Source organism: Labeo rohita, chromosome 20 (genome assembly GCF_022985175.1).
Source record: "Labeo rohita strain BAU-BD-2019 chromosome 20, IGBB_LRoh.1.0, whole genome shotgun sequence".
In the NCBI taxonomy this organism is placed as follows: domain Eukaryota; kingdom Metazoa; phylum Chordata; class Actinopteri; order Cypriniformes; family Cyprinidae; genus Labeo; species Labeo rohita.
In genome coordinates this window covers 3,033,657-3,055,316 of record NC_066888.1, presented here as the reverse complement: position 1 = coordinate 3,055,316, position 21,660 = coordinate 3,033,657, and the positions used below count along the sequence as shown (strand labels likewise).

The following is a 21,660-nucleotide window of genomic DNA, read 5'->3' as shown; positions in this document are numbered from 1 at the left end:
AAAAGCAAAAGGCATTGTAGAAATGCTGACATGACTGAAGACCACACTGAGCATGTTAACAGATACATACACAACCATTTTTATTTATTTAGAGAGGGTGCAATCACGCCCTTGATGAAACAATAATAGGAGCATCAATTTTTCTCAACCTGGGTGTCTCAGGGACAGATTTGTCTGAAGGTAAATGGTACATTCCCTCTGTTAGCACTCCTTTACTGGGGGTTTTGTTTTGGAATTGTATTGTAGTCGCTCAATTGTGACCCCTTGTCAAGTGTGAACATGAATGCTTCTTCGGTAGCTGTTCGGGTACGGTACAGATTAGAGGAAGCTCTGATGGAGCAATGGATAGGACAGAGCAAGGTGCATCTTGATAGAGTAGAAACAGATAATACAGTGAATTGAATTTGATCACAACTGAACCTGCTTCTCATCTATCAATGGATGTCTGTGTCTCAGTTTGTTTGAAAAAAAGTTGCAAACATCAGAATGCCAACCCTAGTGTTTTGTTATCTTTGTAGTGCACCATCCTCATTGAAATCAATGATTTTGTGGTATTCTCTAATACAACACAATTTCTGATGTGTAGGTGCTCTTAATCTGTGCAGTCGGACACCTGCTGACAGTTATGAAACAGATGATGGTCTTTATCTGGTGTTGCATTATGCCAGATTCCAGCTCTAAGCATTCAATTCGTTTAGCTGTCTACGTCACCTCTCATCATCCGCCTCCAAACTGAATGACTAATTCCAGTGATTTCAGCAATGTGCTGTTTTAACGATGTGTGAGTCACGGCTAAACCTGGAAGCCTCACAAGCATTAGATACGCTAGACGACTACTCCATCACCACTGCATCAAATACATGCCTGTTGAGGATGTAGTCATTATCTGATTGTGCAAGTCTTGCACTTAAAGGAGAGTAGCAGTGGGGAATTCTCATTTCCACTGAACAGAAAAAAAAAAGACTACGGCTTCCAACGCACTCAGTTACTGTAGTTAATGTAGCTGACAGGACACGGCTTGATTGTTTGCTGTTTAAGTATGGAGGATGAGAGAAAAAGGCAGAAAGAAAAAAGCAACAAAGAGGCAGTTTGTGTGGAGTGATGACGGGAAAGTAAAAAAAAGAGGTGAGAGAAATAGTGTGAAAATGGAAACAACACAGTAATTTCTGGATTTTCCATTGTCATTTAGTGGCTCAGCTGTCTTCTGAATACTGTAGCAAGCTTTTCCAGTAACAATCTGTGAATCAAACATGCTTGCCTAAATTATTCACTCTTAAATATGTACCTTTTTCAAGTGTGATTCATTCTAGTGAGGGTGGTTCATGTGCGGTTCATTGAGACAGTTTGTGTAAAAGAACAGATTTGAGTTCTTGCATGGCATTGTAGGCATTCTCTTTTTATAATGGAATATGTACTTAAATGCTATCAACTGAAATCATGTTGAATTTAATGCAAATTGTATTTGTGCCAAATAGACTATTCCATTCAAAATAACATTGTTGCATTGTCATGTATTTAAAAAGATATTGTTCCTGTTCTTCTGTAACACTTTAGATTAGAGAATACTATTTACTATTAGCTAGCTATTTGCTTATTAGCATGCATATTACTAGCATATTGGCCGTTTATTAGTACTTATACAGAACTATAATTAATGCCTTTTTCTGCATGACCATATTCTAGATCTCTTAACCGTACCACATGTTTAAACAACTATTACAACCACCTTACTTAATATCAATACACAGGAATTAGGAGCTTATTGAGGGACAACATTTACTTAATAGTGAATATGTATTTCCTAATCTGAAGTGTAGTGTGGATGTTTAATTATAAATGCACAACCACCATTTTAGCAGGTTTTGTCAGAATCCTAAAAAAGGTTTGTTAAGTGTTGATTTCCTTGATCAAATTAAATTTAGCCCACAGGATGCAGAATCAGAATTTGAATATGAATGACAGGATTGCCACAGTATATAGTATATTGCATTTCAGATAAATTAAACAGCCACCCAGCAGAGGAAAGGTTATATCGTATTCTCTAATATGTAAAATATTTTTATAAAACTGAAAACTGACATATGTCATTTGCCATACAGTACCAGGTGATACATCCCCTGCATGATAAATATCTGTGTTAATATGTGTTCTGAATGCTGCACAGCCCTGTCCTACTGTAGGGGAATTTTATTTACACCACTGCAATAACCACCAGTCTTGCAGTAGACGCTACGTTTAATGTAAATGTGGTTGTCATTATCTTTTTTGAAGAGCTGCAGTATGTACTGTAGATGGCCAAAAATATTGATTTGTGAGCCATAAAGATTATGGCTGTTACTTCACACAGGTAGATCAGTGCATTTTCCTGCATGATGAAACCCCTAGTGCACGTCTTATTCATTTGAATTCTCACAGACAGCTTTCACTTCAGAGCATTCTCATTCCTCCGCAATTCTTGTGCCATTTTATAATCTTAGCATCAAGCTGATTTATAGCAGTTCACTTGGACAGCAGTATCTATATGTTGTCCCATCAGCCTGAACTTCACTACTCTATAACTCCTCAGTGGTTGCCTGCAGATGGGCACAGAGCACGTGTACATTAGAACCATGTAAAGGTCAGCAGCAACAATGTACTTGTTTGCAATCCACATGGTAATTTCACTTCACTCGCCTTTTCTCATGCTGCACACAGAGAGATGGATGCTGGGTGCCTTGGGACAGCTTGGTGGTCCCAATTATGTGAAGGTGGCAGATGGATGGGGGACTTCCAGGGTGAAGGGCTCATTAGAAAAAAAGCATGCAGGGGATGTGTGCAAACATGTGGCCCAGGGAAGCAACAATACTCTGCTCTGCATGAGTGTACACAATCACCTCAATCTGTCTCAGCTCCCCTGACACTGAAAAGCTAAAGGTGTTACAAAAACAAATAGCGGCATTAATGTATGCATGTAACACAAAGCCCCGTACAACAGCTTGTGTAAAAAGTCTTCGTAAAGTAACGATGATACTGTAGCTTGTCAGGCTATTCATGATTAAAAGTAGTTCAACTGTCAAGGTACACACATTCTACAAATGTAGTCATCTTAACTAAAATCTGCTAATAAAAAGTATCTCCTCTGAACCTAGAGTCCCCAGAATTAAATGTATAATATTGGTCCCTAGTAATTAAGTAAGATCTGTAGTTCCATTACAGTATATAAATAAAGGTACAGTTTACATTCTTAGATACATTATTGCCAGTTGTTTGCTCGGTCAACAAAACCATTCCAAACAAAACAACACTGCTGAATGAATCAGTTTTTAAATTAAATAAGTTCCTGTGCATGCAGTACTGTATATCAGCACTTGGAATGTAGGTATATATAATAACTATAATAATAACTATAATTATTATTTATGTAATTAACAGCAAAAAAAAAAAAAAAAATGATCCAAATGAATTGGTGAGATCAGAATTTATCAACATTTTGTGGACATTTTAGTTTTATTATTATGATTTTATTATATGCTCAGCATGGGTGTTCATACTTGATTTTATGATGAATGGAATAATCATTATTGACAATGTCCCTCAGTGTCAGTATAGGTCTTTTTGTGGCTCAGCTGGAGTAGATGTGAATGGCAGCCGTTGAGGGCTAAATCCCACATTGTGCTCACTGAAAGTCCCTTTGAGCTCAGACTCCCTGCAAGATCAGTATTCAAATCAGCACCGCTAACATTTAACCTCTCTAGCAAGCAAGAGGATGACAGTGAGTATATAAGCACAGGGTAAACACACTGTCATCTCTTACTGATGTTGTAATGAAACATCTCAAGAGTAGTTTATTGTCTGAGTCTGGCTGCTGTCTGGACGGTGGTTTGGAAGTTCATGGATGTCATCTTAAATAAGCTAATGAAATAGACACTTTTAGAAGAACTAAAAGAGCATTTACATTCATATCCAGCTTTACAGGTTGATAGTTTGTTAAAGATTTGATAGTTTGTCTTGACGTAGGAACGTATAGATTTTGATGAAAATATAAGTACATAATTATAATAATTGTATATAGGCTATAATATATATATATATATATATATATTACAGCCTATATACAATTAATTGTAATTATATATGTAATTAAATTTTAATTAAAGTATAATTATATCTATAATTAAAATATATATAATAAAGTAATTATCTATATTATTGCTTATATAATTGTATAATTTTAAAAGTGCTTTATAAATAAACTTTGATTTTGAATTATATAAGCAATAATTAATTGCTTTCCACAAAGGCAGTGCCATGATGGCTTTAAAAGCAAGAGGAACTGTCAGTTGGTCTACTTTTATGGTTTGATGGAGTTCATTTTAATTGTTTAGAAAAGAGCATCTCTTATCTTACACACCGGTAATATAGGTTTGGAATGAAATGAGGCAGAGTAAATAGTAAACTCTTCCTTTTCTAAATTTTCAGAAATTTGCCTCCATTCTTAAATTACCTAGAGTTCAGCATTAGCAGCGAAATTCTCTTCTTCTTGGATAACAGATTTGTCTATAATCTTTGTGGATTTCAATCCTCTGTGTCCTTTGCCGCTCTATGCCTTTTTCTGTCCTGTGGGTCTCTGGCCAGATTTCCCTTTCCTTCTGCATCTCCATTACACACAGAGCCACACGCAGTAACTGAACGCTTCATTTTTTCCTGTCCTGATCTCAGGCTGTAATTGAAACATCCTGTTGGGCCCGTGTCGCTCTCTAATTTTAGTCAGCGAGTCTCAGCGCGACGAGGGCAGTTCTGTACGACTGTTTGTCACCACTTCTCTGATGACCTTGCACACTGCGGCAGGGGAGTGATTAAAGATCAAGGCCAAAGACCATTTCCTTTGCCCTGGAAGATAAATGGCCCTGTTTGAAACTGCCTGCTATGGCTTGGAACAATTAGAGTGTGCTGAGGGGAGTCACAGGCGTGTACTGTGTATGAAAGAAGGTGAAAAAATACACTTCACATCCTTAAAATCAAATATTTATTTTATTTTTTACATTGCTCTACTATTTAGAAGATGATGCAAATGTTGCATTTGCAATTGATATGCCTGTTTTTGTACATTTAAGTATAATGTTTAATTGAAAAACTATTCATATTTAAATATATAATATTTCTAAATAGTAAAAAAAAAAACTGTTTGCCCAAGATGTTACAAAATAAGCTTACTTTAATATATATTTTCTAAAAACTAATCATAATATCTTTTGACATTTTAAGTTTTTTTGTTTTGTTTTGTTTTGTTTTTTAATAAAAAAGAGAAAGTCTTGATAAATCAGATTGTGCCTGTGTTTGTTTTTGTGCTTGAATTTCATTAACCTCCCCACTAAGGAAATTGCAGGTATTATTTTTCTATTGCTCTTCCATCAAGAAAGAAGAAAATAATGTTGACTTTAGAAGACCACACTCCACACATATCAATATTAGATCTTATCCAGACAAAAATATGTTTAGGGTTGGGGAATAAAGAATAAATCCTGTGATGCCAATGATGTTATAGTATACACTGTTTCGTTGGAAACAGGGAACACCGGCCAGGCTCCTAAAGGATATGATACAATGCTTTGTCACGTCTACCATGCAGTGTTACATATTCAAACTCCTGTAGGACACTCAGTGAAGGTGACATTAGCCAGACAACAATGCATATCATTCTGATCTTGCTTTTTCTTCTGAACGTCCCAGAAGACAGGCTTGAGCAAAAAGACTTGTGGCAGGCCTTTGACAGGGATACGGCCTGATGGCATCAATTCTTTGTAATACAAGCTTTTCTCGTGTCCGTCTGTCAAAGCCAAGATCTGACATGATAATGCAGATCAGAAGTGACCCAATCGAAACAAGTGCTTCCGGCACTGAGATGGCTATCTTGTTGGGAAGGACAAAGCAGTAGAGTGAGAGTGGATATTTGTTTCTTGAAGTTTTCAGATTGTAGAGGTGAAAGTGAACATTTGAAACAGACATTCTGCAGTCTGAATGAGTCAAGAAAACGAGGCACAAGAGTGTCTGGCTACTCAGTGCTTTATCCTCCACCCATTCATCTTCCTGGGCTTTGGCTTCTAGTAGACAGTGGCATTTGAGAAAAAGCTGAATATTTTTGATGCGTTGCATTGATGACACTCTGCTCACCAGGGTGTTCCTATTACAGGCCATTACAGTTATTAAATATGACATGACCTCATAGCCATGGCACTGTACAATCTCTATCACTTCAGCACTCTGAACATTCTAGAGCACCTCACGTCTAGTCCCTCACGACTTCATGTGTTCTGTGAGAGAATAGGGAAATGAAGAATGGAGAGTGATTTCCACACAAAATGAGGAATATTTTGCTCCCAAAATAAGTTTTTGAATACATGGCATGGAGATTTTGTGACAAAATTGGATTTAGCCAGCTGTGAAATAGTTTTTTTGTAAAGTACGTCAGCTAGGGACAGTAGATTTGATGTGCCTGTGAAAATAGGCTCATCATTGTCAAACATGCTGTAAATTTGGTGCTATTTCCCAATACCTTCCCATTTCATTTTCTTTTTGAAAGAACTTTCATGTATGTCATATATTTCACTTTGTCATATATGTGAGTACTGCAGGTGCTCTGAATTTAGTTTGCTTTATGTCCTCGAAGCAGTTCCCTTTACATGCATTTTGAATGCAAAACCACCATCACTGATATTATACTATAAGTGTATCTACTGAAAAACATTTCAATTTAATGGCATTTTAATTAGATTTTTTTTAAAAGTATGTCAAGATTTTGATACACCATCTGTGTGACATGTGGTCATAATGGGGAGAAGACATCCCTTTTGTAATACACGTTTCATGAACACCCTTATCTGGTAACTTTATTTTACGGTTTCTTAACTACTTGCTTATTAGCATGCATATTACTAGAATATTAGCCATTTATTAGTATTAATTTAGTGTTACCTTTTAACTCTCACTCAAGTCATTATTAACATTATTACTTTTACCTCTGCTTGAGTAAGTATTTCTATCCATTTGTGTACTTTAATGATGTAAACATATTGCTGCCTATGTTTCAAATTAGTCACTTATAACGTACCATTTCAGCTAAGATACTGCAGAGTAGACAGCAAAGCATTGCAAATGTTTGAGAGCCATTATCTGATGCTTGTTCTGCTAACACAAGATGTGTTATTGTTAAGTCTACCCTTTACTTAAACAGAATACACTTTGAAGCTGAGTAGTTAATTCTAGGCAGTCTGGAATTGCTTTTGTATTGGCCTCATATTTTAGCTGTGGTCACAGACAGTAAATAGGACGTTAGTGGCGTCTCTGTGGTGCTCTGTGCGGACAGAAAGTCATTTCTGAGCTGTTATGGTCTGGACTAGCCTGTCCTCTGACACCACTTCTGCGACTCGTCATGCACGAACACATCTGTCAAATCTCTGCTGTGATTTCACACTCTGGGAAACTGTAGTGAACAGCAGTAAGGAACTATGGGAGGTGAGGACCCTCTGATCTCAAGGAGGTTTGTCAATGCCACATCTGTAATGTGACAGAATCATGTCTGAATTAACTGTCATTTGTCTGGGTCAGTATCCTGTTATATAGCACCATTATAACAGCACCATTACAGTTCCTTTGAGAATGAATTTCCATGCTGATCCTGGCTGGTCTAGCTTTTGACATTTTACTAACCTGCAAAAAATTGCTGAATTAAGCACATTTTGAGAATCTGCTGATTAAGATGCCATGTGGCATAATTTTGTCAAAAGTGTTTTCAAATAATCAGTGGTCAAACCCTAAATTTAACATCAGACAGTAATGTAATCCCCCTTAGATTAGATTACAGTAAGGCGATAATGGGAATACTAGCATACCAAAGATTCCAAACTATATTCAGTATTTTGGTGGTGAGTGTCAAACTGTGAGCAGATTAGTACAAATGTTCCTCCCGACAGCATCTTCTCTATCCTAGTACGCGGGCTCTCTTCCAGGTTCCAGACGAATTCTGTTTCATTAGCCTGTCAAACTCAATAATAGTTAGAGCCCGTCCTCTCACCGAGCACTGCAAACTCAATCAGTGCTATGATTTCATAACCCTTGCTTTGTGACAGGGCTTATTTTATCGAGGCACCGATCCACTCTGATTAACAGGCTGTGCGTGCATGTGGGGTGAAATACAACACTGCCAGAGTGTCCAGGCTGGGAGAGAATGAGAAGGTGGGAACAAGTGTGTTCATAAATCAGAATTGTGGGATAGAGGAAGGTGCTGATGAGCAAGCAGAAGGCAAGCGTCCAGAGACAGTGATGATCTGTGACGGCCCATGAGAAGCTGGAGATGGTAGGAAATATATGAAGAGTCAGCCACCATAAATAAACCCAAATAGAAAAACAAACCTGACATTTCAGTCCCCGGTCTGCTGCCCTTGAGAAATAAGGGAGAGAAGTAAAATAATGCTTGCTGCAATGATGTGCTTTCATTGTTTTTACCCATGATCCTCTTTGAATTGGTAGATTTGGCTTCACTTAAACCTTTGTTCTTTTTGTTATGTCTCCACACGCCTCTGGCTGAACAAGCAGACGACGGATGACATTGTGTCCTCTGCAGAATGTTCCAGTGACGACGAGGATCTGGAGGAGTGTGATGGGGGACACACAGGTGGGATGGATGTGTTACGGTTGTGCTTGCTTAAACTTGGTCTTTCAATCTCTTCAATTTGAGTTCTCCCTCTCAAAGCATCACCCCCATGAAACCCCAGTGTAACTTCAAAAGTGACTTTAAAAGCCATTTTTCAAGCTCAAAAACCATAGCAATAAAAACATACATCTATAGTAATATACAGTGGTATATCACTGATATACAATAGTATTTGGACACTTAAGTCACAATAAAAGGGTGTTACTGTAATCCGCTTGTTAAGTGGTGACGTAAAGCGTCCAACAAACGCACCAACGAATGCTGTTTCCGGATCCAATCCCAAACTCATTTCACTTGAGAATACTATCTCAGCAGCTATTTATGAGCACTGTTTATTCATAATAAACATTTAAGCTAAACATTTTTAAATTTTTATATTTATTAATTTATATTTTCATTGTCTGGCTATCTGGGATTTTGGTATGGAGTTAAGGGATAGGATTATAGTTTTTTAGCAGTATTATATCACATTTTGAGTGTATAATTATACACTATATAGCACCGTTTGTTGTTTTCTCGTGTCATCTGACAAGAGAAAACAAATTAGTGAGTAGTAAGACCCGAAATTCACGGAAGAGGTGATGCGTGACGTCAAACTTAACAAGCTAATAGAATATAAAATATCAAACCAAATGGCATATAGAATAATAAATAAAATAAATAAATGTCACTAGCTTTGATATTTTGTGAACTATTGTGCAGTGACATTGATACATTTTAAGATGTGATTTACATGTCCAAATTCTGTTCTATTTAATTCTGTTATATTTGAAATCTGTGGACTGATTTCTCTAAATCAGTTCAGTGATGAAATAAAATGACTCAGGAAGCGTTGGGTAGTTTCAGAGTTACACTTGATTATGGGGCCGAACATCATTAACATGGTTGTGTGTTTATACTAATTTTGTCCTCTCAGCAATCAACAGAGAGTCAAACTTTACGATAAAAGTACAAAATTAGTATCAAACTCCATGTGGTTCACTCTGATGCTTCAAAATGTATCAGTCCTGTACACAATGGATTTCTTGCAGTGCGTGTGTGTGTGCGTCTTTGACAGATGATACATTTTGAGTTGTTTACAAATCAAATGAGAATAATGCTTTGAGCATAGAGATTTCTGATGTGTAGCGGACTAACTGCAACAGAAACAACTCCTTCCTGTTTGTTCCTTTGTTTCCTCACATTGAAGGCTTGCCTTATGTTAAAACATCTAATAGAGAACAGATATCTTCGAATTTCTGTGCTCACCTTTCTCCACACATAGCTTCTGTTTCCTCAAGGTTAAAAACAAACGTTTTTGCACAGTATGACTATGACATATTAGTTGGTATGGTTAAGATAAAACATTATTTTCAGAGAACTTTGGATTCGCTGTAATTGTCAGCCATCGCAGTATATGAAACCGTGCTGTTGATTTTAGTGTTTACAAGGCCATTATGGATGCAAAGCTTGTTTGGTTTATGAATGGTCTGCCTGCCGCACTGTACTGGTACCTCTCAACCAAAGGGCCTTTAATTGCTTCTAAATGTCATCAGAACACTAATTAAGGCCCTTGAATTTACCTCAAACCACACCATGCGTTATACAAAACATATGTTCTGCGTTGACTATTTTTTTTTAACCTTTCACTCCTAAATACACCAATTAGCTGGCATCACGCTTTCTTTGTGTAATCTTCAGTTGTAAAAATGACTTCCAGCTAAAACAGTGTTTTGTTTTCATCGTCTTTAAAGCGTGTCATAACCGTTTGCCTGGCAAGCTAGTATCCATATGGTCTGTCATTACCTTTGACTTTACAGATGGCCCCTATTTATTTGTTTGTTAATTTTACCGCATATTTTTGTCAAACTTACAAGGTCACTCTGCTCATTATACAAAGATTTACTCTGTGCTAGTTTTAAAACCTGATGGCAGAAAGTTGTGCTTTGGATAAATTCACCCTTTGTTAAATCTAATACCATCACCAAGTCCTCTTAAATTCAATGGCAACAGGAAGTATGCTAAGGGACAGTTCCAGTTTTACCTTTCATTTCTTGTCATCTGACATTCAATACGAGTACACTTAGCCACAAACCACCACACTCATACGATTTCATGTTGACACAGAAATTCACATCATCAGTCTGACCTTCGTTTCAAATTTCTTGGACAGTTTGCATGACACTTTGTTCTGTTTTGGTTTAACCTTTTCATGTGGAAAAACATCTTCCTACTGTATCTACTCTGACATTTCATTCATGTGATTTGGATTTATTTGCTGTATTTCCAAGAATTCTTTTTTTTATTATTATTTTAATATATATTTTACCCTCTTGGGGGGCTTTTTCTTTGATGTCCTCATCCTTCCATTTTCCAGGATTAAAGTTGATCCTCTTGTTTCGTCTCATCTTGTGCCGCATGGAATTTTGGTGGTTGGAAAAAAAAAAACTCTTCCTCATTTTTATGTTTTGTGCCATTAGGCTAAAATTAAACATCCCCACATTCTATACAACAGGAAATAAAAGGCAACAAAATCTTTTCTTGCCATCATATGTTTTATTTATTATTTTTGCCTTGTGCAGGCAACCCCATTCTGTCTCAAGAAAGTTGTGTGTGAAAGAATGACCACACCCCCCCACCCCTCCATCCCTGATCTCATCTTTATTTCTGTGCCTTTCTGCATAGACATGTCTGTTTGAATGCAGATGGCATAAAAAGACTTTTATTGCCACAAAGTATATCTGTTTTTCTATTTGTTGCTACTGATCAGTCACATTTGACGCATGCATTGATTGCATACTAACTGATCCCCAGTGGGAGATCTCCATCATGACTCTTGCATGGATGTTATTGGCTCCATCTTGAGTGCTTCTCCATCCATGAGTTTGCTAACAGGCTGACCATGTGTGCTATTGTGCATATCGTATGTCTGTGTGCTGATGTTTTTGTCTTTGAGCCTTGATTGTTCTGTCTGATGTCTTGCTGATGTTGTTGTCTCCTGTATCTTTGCTCTGTGTTCTGTGAAACACATTTGAACTAATGGGAATTCCACAAGAAGGCTAATGAAACCGGTATATCAAGAACAGGGATTACATTGGAATTTTGAAAATGGGAAAACCCTAAAATTTTGTAGTGATTCTAGTGTGGTGATACAGGCCATGAGGTGACATAAAATGAAATAAACAAATTATCAGTTTGTCAAATCTAATGGCTTGTCAGGATGTGGAAAAATGTGCCTGTGGTGACATTTCTGCAAAACAATATTTTGTTGCTTCTTCCAAGTGCAGTGCTGTACCGGGTTAGCTACCGAATAAGTGTACTACAACAGAAAAGCCACACATATAATGCTAATTATGTGGTGCAGAAATCAAAATGTGTTGGTTTACAAATCATTCACTATGATAAAAGTTTTTTTTTTTTTTGTTTATAACATAGTATTGTGGTTTATTAATTGATAATCTGTCCCTGTAATCAAAATTTGTGTGAAAAGGAATAAAAGTTGTGGTGTATATTTACTGCAGCTAGTGTTTATTTTAACTGGAAACTACAGTGAATTGTGTCTATACAGTAGGTGCATTTTTGGAGTTAGAAGTATGTTTTTCCAGTGAGCCTCCATGTATGTTGATAGAAACACAGTCACAGTGTATGGAAAGAAATCACCTATACATGGTTTAACATGATTCACATATCCACACCTCAGCTTTAAGATAACCAATAAATAAATGAAGTGTATGTTCTGAATAGATCATAGGCGTGAACTTTCCCTGAAGACTAAAAATAAACTCAGTCAAATCATGCACAAAGACAACTGACACAATTCCAAATACTTGATGTTTGAGTCAAACTGGGGGAAAAGCTGGCACCAGTGTAGTTCAAGAAGGAAGAGTCTTTTAAAGTAAAACTGATGTTGTTCTGTAAGATCCCTAAGGTTTCATCGTGCTGTCATTGGCTCGGTTGATTAAGATGGAAAAACAGTCTTCAAAGCAAGACATCAATCAGGAGAGGTGCACAGAGAACATGAGACCCTGAGGAATGGGTCAACGAACTGCAGACACGGGCTGAATTTTGGTGTAGTCAGGCCCCGTTGGGCCGGCTGTCACTTTGAAGCAGCTCTTAGATCAGTTAAAGGTTGTTTAGTTGACACATTTAGCTTAATGGCCATACAACAAATTGAGCAGCAGACGGTGGTTACATGCTTCTGGCTGAGGATATTAATTTAACACCTTGGGTCACATCAAGATGATATGATGAAGTTGTGACACTGTGATCCCTTGGAGAGAGATTTAAAAAGACAAACTAGAGAAAATAAAACCACAGCACCTAAACATCACAACTGGGAAGGCCAAACTAATTGACTCTACCCTTACCAAAAGTAGTATACTTAAAGGTTATTTTATTAAGTATACTTAAGTAAAGTTCAAGTATATTTTTAGTGTACTTCATGTAGTAAGTATACACATATCAATATACTAGTAGTATACTTGTAAGTGTACTATTTCAGTAGTCCTTGGGACCGAATTGGCCCACTTTCTAGTATATAAAAGTATGCTTTTATACTGCAAATATACTCGTAAGTTTTCTTTAAGTGAACTTTACATCATACTTTGAGTATACTACTATGTCCCTATCTAGGTATTAATTTGTATATATTTGGTTATATGAATATCTGAACATACAAAACATCAAAAGAAAGAACAGGATATCTGCTTGTTCATAAATAAAAAATGAAGAAATAAACAACATTTTGAACAAAAAGCTGAAAACAAGAACATGAGTTGGATTCAGAAAGATATAATGAAAATGTAGATAGAGTTGATCAGCACCCCAAAGCTTGACAGTCATTATTACCTCTTCATTGGTCGACATTTTATTCCACAATGTTACACAGTTTTGATGCTGTTTTATGTTTGATGATTGTGTTAAATTACTTGTGGAAGCATCTGTTGTTTCAGTTTCTTCTTCGCTTGTGTTTTGTAAATCCTGTACAGAAGATGTGTACTAGTGCGCCCTACCGTAAAACAATGAGAAAACAGATTCTAGGAGCACAAGTATAGCTCAAATATATTTAGACTTTTTCTAAGTATAAGTCAAGAATACTTATACATTTTAAGTATTTTTCTTAGAAGTACATAAAGCCCATTTCTGAGAAGTACATAAAAAGTAGACTAAAAGTATACTTTCCTATTTTTAGTTTAACATAAGTATTCTAATAGCACACTTGAATAAGCTTCTTTTTCGTAAGGGTATCCTAAGCCCCACCTTAAAAAAAAATTAAATTACTAAAAGTTCTTTAGGTACAATTAACCTTGAACAATAATTCATTTTCACATGAAAAAGTAATATGAGCTTACAATACCGAGTTCAAAATACTGAGTTACAGTACTGAACATAAAAAATACCAGCATTTAATTCATACATGATTAAATGTAATCAAGGAAGGCAGAGCTTAGCCATTGCCCAATCTGATGCTTTGAGGAAATGTTATAAAAGCTAGTTTTTGTATCTCAAGCTCTGTGCAGGGATGCCCTGCTGCTATTTGCCTCAGCACTTATGCAGACTTCCCATTTACCACATTTTCAGTTTTTATACTGGTGATGAGTTAGCAGAGGCTGAGGTGATGGAGAACCTCAATAGTCACAGGTTAAGCACAATGCATGGCTGACACAAAAGGATTTGACTGTGGCGAGCTTTCTAAACCACAGGGGCCTGCTCACACAGAGTCTTCTTTTAGGGGATCAGGCAGGTTTAGCCCCACACACCTGCGGCATTCATCACTGTTTGGTAAGACTCAGCAAAAGCAAGATGGTCACGGAGTTTAGACACGGATATCTGTACCGAGGACACTCAGATTTGGTTGGGGGCACAGGAGAGAGAGCACTACTGTGAATGTCAGCTGTTATGGTTAATTTGTTTCGTTTCGCGTTCTCTCTGCTCTGAAAGTTCTGCAGTGAAGACCTTTTTTTTTTTGCTGAGAAAGAGGGTGGCCCATCAGATTTGTTTACAAGAATTAACTCCTGTAAGCAAATGCAGAGAGCGCTGCAATCTATCTGAGCTGGAGGCTTAATGCAGTGTAAAAGTGTTTGCTTTGTAATGGAGCTTAGCCCAAAGAACATTTTCTCCTATCTCCACTCTGCAAAACAAATATTGTCCCCTAAGACAAGCACACAATGTTCGCGCTGAATTAAAACACTGTGAAAATTATCATTGCTTGTTGAAGTGCTAATGTAAGATTAAAGTATTTACTGAGACATGTGGGGGTCCACTGTGGCGCTGTCTTTGTGTCTGTGGTTTTAGTAGATGCTTTCATCTTGATGAAAACATCTGAAGCAGCCAATAAAATCAGCAGTCAATAAATTCATTTAGCACAGAATGGCCTAGGGAATCAGTAAACAAGGCTTTGATAAGGCAACCTTTTTGGCAGTTATTATTCTTGTTACAATTTATTAACTAATTTATGCTAAGTTTTCATGGGTTTTGTAAATATTGTCCAATTTTGCAGTCAGTAAATTGTATGCCACCCAGCTCACCAGATAATCAATACCAGCATTAACCATTAAAAAAAAAAACACACCGGTCAACCACACAAGATATTAATCTCTCTCATGTCCTACATACATAAAACATAAATATATATTTATTTAAATGTTTGTTCAATGTGCCTGCAAAAGTCATCTCACACAGATGTTTTCTGTCTTATAAGGGCCATTTTGTGGAATTCCCAGTCTTTATTGTCATTAATTTTGAGCGAACGGCTGTAGGTTATACAGTAATTTCTGCCAAATATTTCTCTTCTAAATTGTCCTGACATATTGAGGATTAACATAATGGTCATAGGTCTTTATAGGTCTTTATTTCTGCATTGAGATCAAGATTTTGTTGATTCACTCGTATGATTCAAGTTGGTACAGGTGTATACGGTATCCCACAGCCTTTTGCCCATGAGTTTCTCAATATCCTATAACCCTGTTCTGATCCCAGCTTGCAGTGCTGTGATTCTACTTTCCCTAAATGCAACTTGTTAAAAAGCATGGTTTCACCTTGCAGTGAAAATCTAAAATAACAATTTTCCTCCTTTTCCTGAATATACCCCTGCTTTGTGCTGTCAAGCTAACAAGATATTTACAAAAGAAAACTAATAATGACATTATTAGTTGCGAAGGTGGTCACAGTACAGTGTCCCTCTTCCCTTTGACTTTACTATGTGCTTTCTGATTATTTTAGTCTTGATAGTGTGAGAGAATTTTCATTTTTTTTCTCTGTTTTTATTGCTTTTTTGCTTATACATGTATACATATATATCCTCTGGTTTGTGTATATTTATACATCTATTTACTGCATATATATGTAAATGTTTATGTATAAAATCATTCAAAAGAGAATTCAATCCAAAATGCATATAGTTTTCATGCATCAGTATGCTGACTAGAGGCATTTGGAACATTTTGTGCTTGATGAGAAGATGATGGTAATAATAATAATAAAACTCTTGGATTTGAAAGTCAATTCAGTGTATTTATTATACAAACCTACAATTAAGTAGTAATAAACAATGACCATGATCTGTCTAACTATGAAGTGGTCCAGATGTTTGGCTCTCAGCATCTTTGGCGATTGTTTTTGGATGGAATTCTCCTTCAAAGTTCAAATAACAATACATTGGTATATATTTTTTATGATTTCTATACTGATTTTTGTTTAGTTTCTACTATATACTTGTATATGCATAATTTTTATCAAGAAAAAATATGCTAAAACGATGCTAATTCCTCACCACTATCTACTCCAAATGTACAAAGTCAGTTAAATATTTGTCAACACTTTCCCCAGTTGAAATCTGACTTCTAAATTGCTGAAATCTAAATTCCATAATGGAAACTGCATGGGACAGAAGTTGCAGCTTAGGGTCTGTAAGAGTGTCAGTCTTGAGAGTGCTATATGATCTGGTAGATGGGCATGTATATGCTCATTGTTTGTATATCCCCATCCCTTCCTTACAGCCCAAAGCTCTATTGCCGCCCGACCGCTTCGTACCGCCCTTACATGGACATGGCAACTGACGTACACGTTCACTTCCATCTATGTCATTTCCTACCTAGTCTGTTCATAGGCCTCCCTCTCCCTCTCTCTCTTTCTCCCTCCCTCTCTCTCTTTTGACCCCCCAGCAACGGTACAGTATGTACAGTCATTCAATTGTTTAAGAATTAACTTTTAAAAAAGAACAAAGAAAATATGTATCTGTAGATACTTCAAAGCAAAATTATCTTAAAAAAGAAAATGTACAGTTTTCTTTTGTAGAGAAAAGGCTTTATTTATCAAAAGAATGAACAAATGAGCAGAATGGTGAAGTTATTTTTCATGTCATGGTGTGAATGTATGTGTCGTTGCCTCCCTGTATCATCTTGTCTAAGAAAAAATTGTGATATATAAAATCAGAGGATAAATTGATTGCCTAATTAAATCTTTACAGATTAACCATACTTATCCCCAAGCATTCTTACACAACTTTCTTAATTTTTTGTAAATTTTTTCTTCCTGCCAAAATCATGCGGGCAATTTGTTGATGTAAGTCACAGAACTGATGGTATGCTTCCACCTTTTGATGAATTGTTTTATGGGCATATTATTTTTTTTAGACTAATTTTCTTTTTATGTACTTTACTACTCTCTTTTTGACTCTCTGTGCATTTGGTTTGCGAATGTTTCTAGTGCTTTGCTCTAACCATTAACCATTGTTTGCATTGTTTTTTTTTTTCTTTCCTCTCCTTTTATTTCTTTTGGTTCATTGTTTGAGACCTGTGTTGCCTTATAGTGCCCTATGTTTGTAACAAGCAAAGCCATCTTGGTATAAGTTTGTGCAGATTCAACTACCATCTGAATGTGTAAATTCTAACAAACAAAAAAAAAAAAAAAAAAAAAAAAAAAAAAAAAAAAAAAACGGAAAAAATGATTATAATTTATAATAGACCTCCTTCATTAAAGACAACCAGAACAAGTTTCTATGTAATTTATATGTAATTTGATCATAAAAACACATTTATTCATTAAATAAGGCTAAATGCAAGAGTTTACCTAAAATGGTTTTACATTTTAATTAAAATTCAGTCTGTTGTGGTGAAGCCCAATGTGTATGTTATTCTCAACATTAAAAATGCCATCTTCAAATTGAGTGATGTGAATCATGTAATCTATGGTATAACACTGTTCACATACGAGAATAAGCGCATTCAGGTGTTGGTGAACTGTTATGTGACTTGTGCCATTGTGGCAATTTCCTAAGAACTGTCAAAAGGCAATTGGCTTTCATCTCAAGTATGACAGACTTGAAAGAGAAAAGAACTAAAGTCATTTTTTTCTACAGTCTTGATAAGCCCCTCAGAAAATTAGAAGTCTCAATACAATAATTGTATCTTTTAGGAGTGTTCCATATTTTACACTCTTCGTTGGTCTTATGTTTATTGGTCCAACAGAATGCTTAGACATAAATTTCCTAAATTAATTCACAATGTGAGCAGTTGCTCAAATCGGATCTGCTCAGTTTTGTACTTTCACCACTGTACACAAATCTACATATAGCAAAATAAAGATGTTCAAGGTTCACTTGTTTCAGACACTCTAAGTTGCAGAGGTGCAATAATTGTGAGTGATAGGTGTTCTATGTAGAGGTCAGTTAAATAGAGTATGACAAAAAGAAAGCTCAAAACCCTGCATGTCCCTTCAAGCCTTTTGATAAATTTACCTCATGTTTTTACATTTCTGTTCTCTCTTTCAGCTCTTTCTTGGTTTGTTTTGGCCATTGGTTTAGACAAGTGTTTTTTTTTTTTTTTTTTTGGTTGTTTGTTTTCTGTCATATTTCTTTCCAAATGTTCTTGCTTTGCTTTAATTGGTCATATACAGTTGCCTGTTTGCAAGCAGCCAGACTTGAATGGATACTAATTTCCTTTTTTTTTCTGCTTGCCAGGAGGGGAGTTAGTTATCCCTGTTCTAGTTGAGGATCCCATAGACATCCCCCCTGTTTCCACTCGAGCCCCTTTCATCCCCCTTCCCCCGACCCTTCACCCCGTCCTCACCATTATTGAGACCACCAAAGAGTCCCTGTCAATTGCCACCGAGGCGGGGGTACCTTGCTTGTCGGACCAAGGCAGCGATGATTGTGATGATGATGATGGTGATGATGATGATGGTGATGGCTTGGTGATATCGGGGTTTGGCTCTGGGGAGGCCTTCGACTCTAGCCTCCCCCCTACTGACGATGAAGATTTTTACACCACCTTCTCCCTGGTAACAGATAAGATCTTGACCACATCGACCTATGAAGGTGGCTACAAAGCTCTCGCGCCCAAGTGGGAAGTAAAGGACTTTAAACCTAGCAAGGCCTCTGAGGCAGGCAGGACTACGGCCATCCCGCCTCTGCCTGACTTCAGGAGCTCAGCAGCATCACCTGTCACGCCTGAGACCGCTCCTAAAATCCCAGCTGGGAAAATGAATAACCGTGAGATCAAACCCCAACCGGACATAGTGCTACTACCACTCCCCACGTCTTTCGACATGGACGGCACCAAACCGAGGGGGCCGTACATCACCCAACCCATGTTGCGCACCATCCCCAGCGCCCTGCCCACCGTGCCAGGTATCAGGAGAGTGCCTCCTGGTGCCTCTGAAGTAATACGTGAGTCCAGCAGCACTACGGGTATGGTGGTGGGTATTGTCTCTGCTGCCGCCCTGTGCATCCTCATCCTTCTCTATGCCATGTACAAATACAGAAACAGGGACGAGGGCTCCTATCAGGTAGATGAAACACGGAACTACATTAGCAATTCCGCACAGAATAATGGCACAGTAGTCAAAGACAAACAGCCCAGCACCAAGGGTGCCAGCAACAAGAGACCAAAAGACAAGGACAAGGAATACTATGTATAAAACAAAATCTGAATGACAAAACACAGAGACAGAACAACATCTGAGAAATCTTGAACAGAAAACAGTGATTTTACACAGAAAATCCTTTAAGAACTCAAACAGATTGAATCAAACTGAACCCATTTCCAAGTTAAGTGATTTGAAGCACACTTAGGCATACGGTAAGCATTGGGAGAAGGGACTCTGGGGACCTTGATACCTTACTTTCTGTTTGGTAGTGGGACAATGCCAGTGTAAAATATTTCATTGTTACATTGTTATCCCTCAAGTGACTTTCTGAGGTACAAAATCCTTGGTGTAAAAAAAAGACGAAGGAAAAACAAACAAAAAAAAAAAACAAAGCAATCCTTGTCCATTGTAACCCTGTACAAATCAATGATGATCATGGGTAACGGTCATGATTTTGGACATGCATGTGATGTGTGTGATGTAGTACTGATATCTTTGCAAAGAGGAGAACTAGAGGATGTTGTTTTGGAAATGCAAAGTGGGAAAATTTGCCATAAAACAGTACTTTTCTAACCCACGATGGAGGAAGCGTTCCATTAAACAAATGGTATGTTTGTCTTTTTTTTATTGTGTTTTTGGAATATGTTTCAGGGGTTTACTGTAGAAAAAATGTTTTTTTTTTTTTAACCTTTGTTTCTGCTTTTAGTTTTCATCCTTTTCTTTTCCAGTGTCTGTCAAGGATTAACTTGCTTTAACATTCGTATTCTGACTGAGCTCTGTCATGTATAGCCAGATTCAACTAAAAAACATCCATCTTTTACAAATCGAAAATGAGACATTCAACATTAAATTCAGGAATCCCTCTTTCATTTTTGACTTCATTTGTTACAAACACAGTTCACATATGGATCAACTGTGAACGAAGCAATCTGATATCTGAAGGAGGGCTGAAGTATGAATTTATTTGAGGAGGACAAATTCAGTGCAAACAAGTGTATATTTCATGCTGTCACAGTCACCTGTGTCAAACAATAAATATGTTTACATATTTTATTACATCATAGATGCGGTACTTTGTAGCTTATTATTGTACACAACAGTTAATTTTGAAATGTTCATACTCTTTCTGTACAAACTGAGCAAACATCTAGTTCATTGTAGCTCATCCAGTGAAGTCCAAAAGTCTGAGCCCACATTGAAAATCTGAGATTTACAACCAAATAAAAAAACTGTGAATGAACAGAACATTTCAGGATTTGGGGAGAAAAAAAATGAAAGTAATGTTATGATAATGTAGAAGAAATATTTAAGGTTCTGCACTAATTTTAATGTTGCTAATCAGATAAGCTAATTTATCTGACAAAGGGGCAGATTCCCTTGCTTCCACATAAGCTGGTTTTGCACATGCAACCCAAAATCTTAACATTACATTCCAATTGCTTATGATATTGTGATTATTTTATTATGACAAATAAAATAAAATAAAATAAAATAAAATAAAATAAAATGCAAATAAAAACGGTAAACGCAAAATTCAATAAAACGGTAAACGCAAAATAAAAAAAAATTACCTCTGTGGTCGCAGATGTTTGAACCGCACTGTACTTGTATACAGTGTTATGGAAGAGTATTGTATGTTGATCTGTCTCGATGGTGTTTTTGAGTCAGATGTGCAAAAACCATAAGATATCAACTGGTAGAAATCACTCTCCGCACAATCAAAGTTCCATGTACTGGTTATTTTATAAGTGGTTCTTGTTTTCTATTTAAATAAGTTTACAAGAGCTCATAAAATAAAGGTGGATGATGAATTGGATTCATACTGCCACCACATTACTAAAGTTCACAATTATTTATTTTTAAGTCTGTGTCTCATTTGTGTATTTATGATTTTCACCATGTTGCGCTGTTGTCGTGAAGTCTTTTAGGTTTGTTGGATTATGACCATTCTTGCTGGCAGTAGTTGCAATTCCTCTTTTTTCTCATGTATATTCATTCTTTTTTTGTTATCATCACAGCACTCAGAGTTGTGTGCTGTAATTTTGATTTTGTGTTCTTTTTTTTCAGTTATTGTTTTCACTCTTGACAACTATGTCCAGCAATAAAACGTTCCCAGTTGTTTTCAA

At 36.7% G+C, this 21,660-nt stretch overlaps 1 protein-coding gene across 12 annotated transcripts in view; it reads left to right on the top strand.

Annotated features, from left to right (window-relative positions):
- nrxn3b (neurexin 3b) overlaps positions 1–21,660 on the top strand; it is a 317,541-nt gene extending 295,881 nt beyond the window's left edge. For 8 of the 12 annotated variants that reach the window (XM_051138796.1, XM_051138794.1, XM_051138792.1 and 5 more), the window contains 2 exons: positions 8,572–8,650; positions 18,627–21,660. In XM_051138796.1, the coding sequence (XP_050994753.1) occupies positions 8,572–8,650; positions 18,627–19,585 (1,038 nt within the window). In that variant the 3' untranslated portion in view covers positions 19,586–21,660. Of the gene's footprint in view, positions 1–8,571; positions 8,651–16,665; positions 16,823–18,626 lie in introns of those variants that run through there. The other 4 variants (XM_051138803.1, XM_051138802.1, XM_051138797.1 and 1 more) reach the window with 2 other exon arrangements.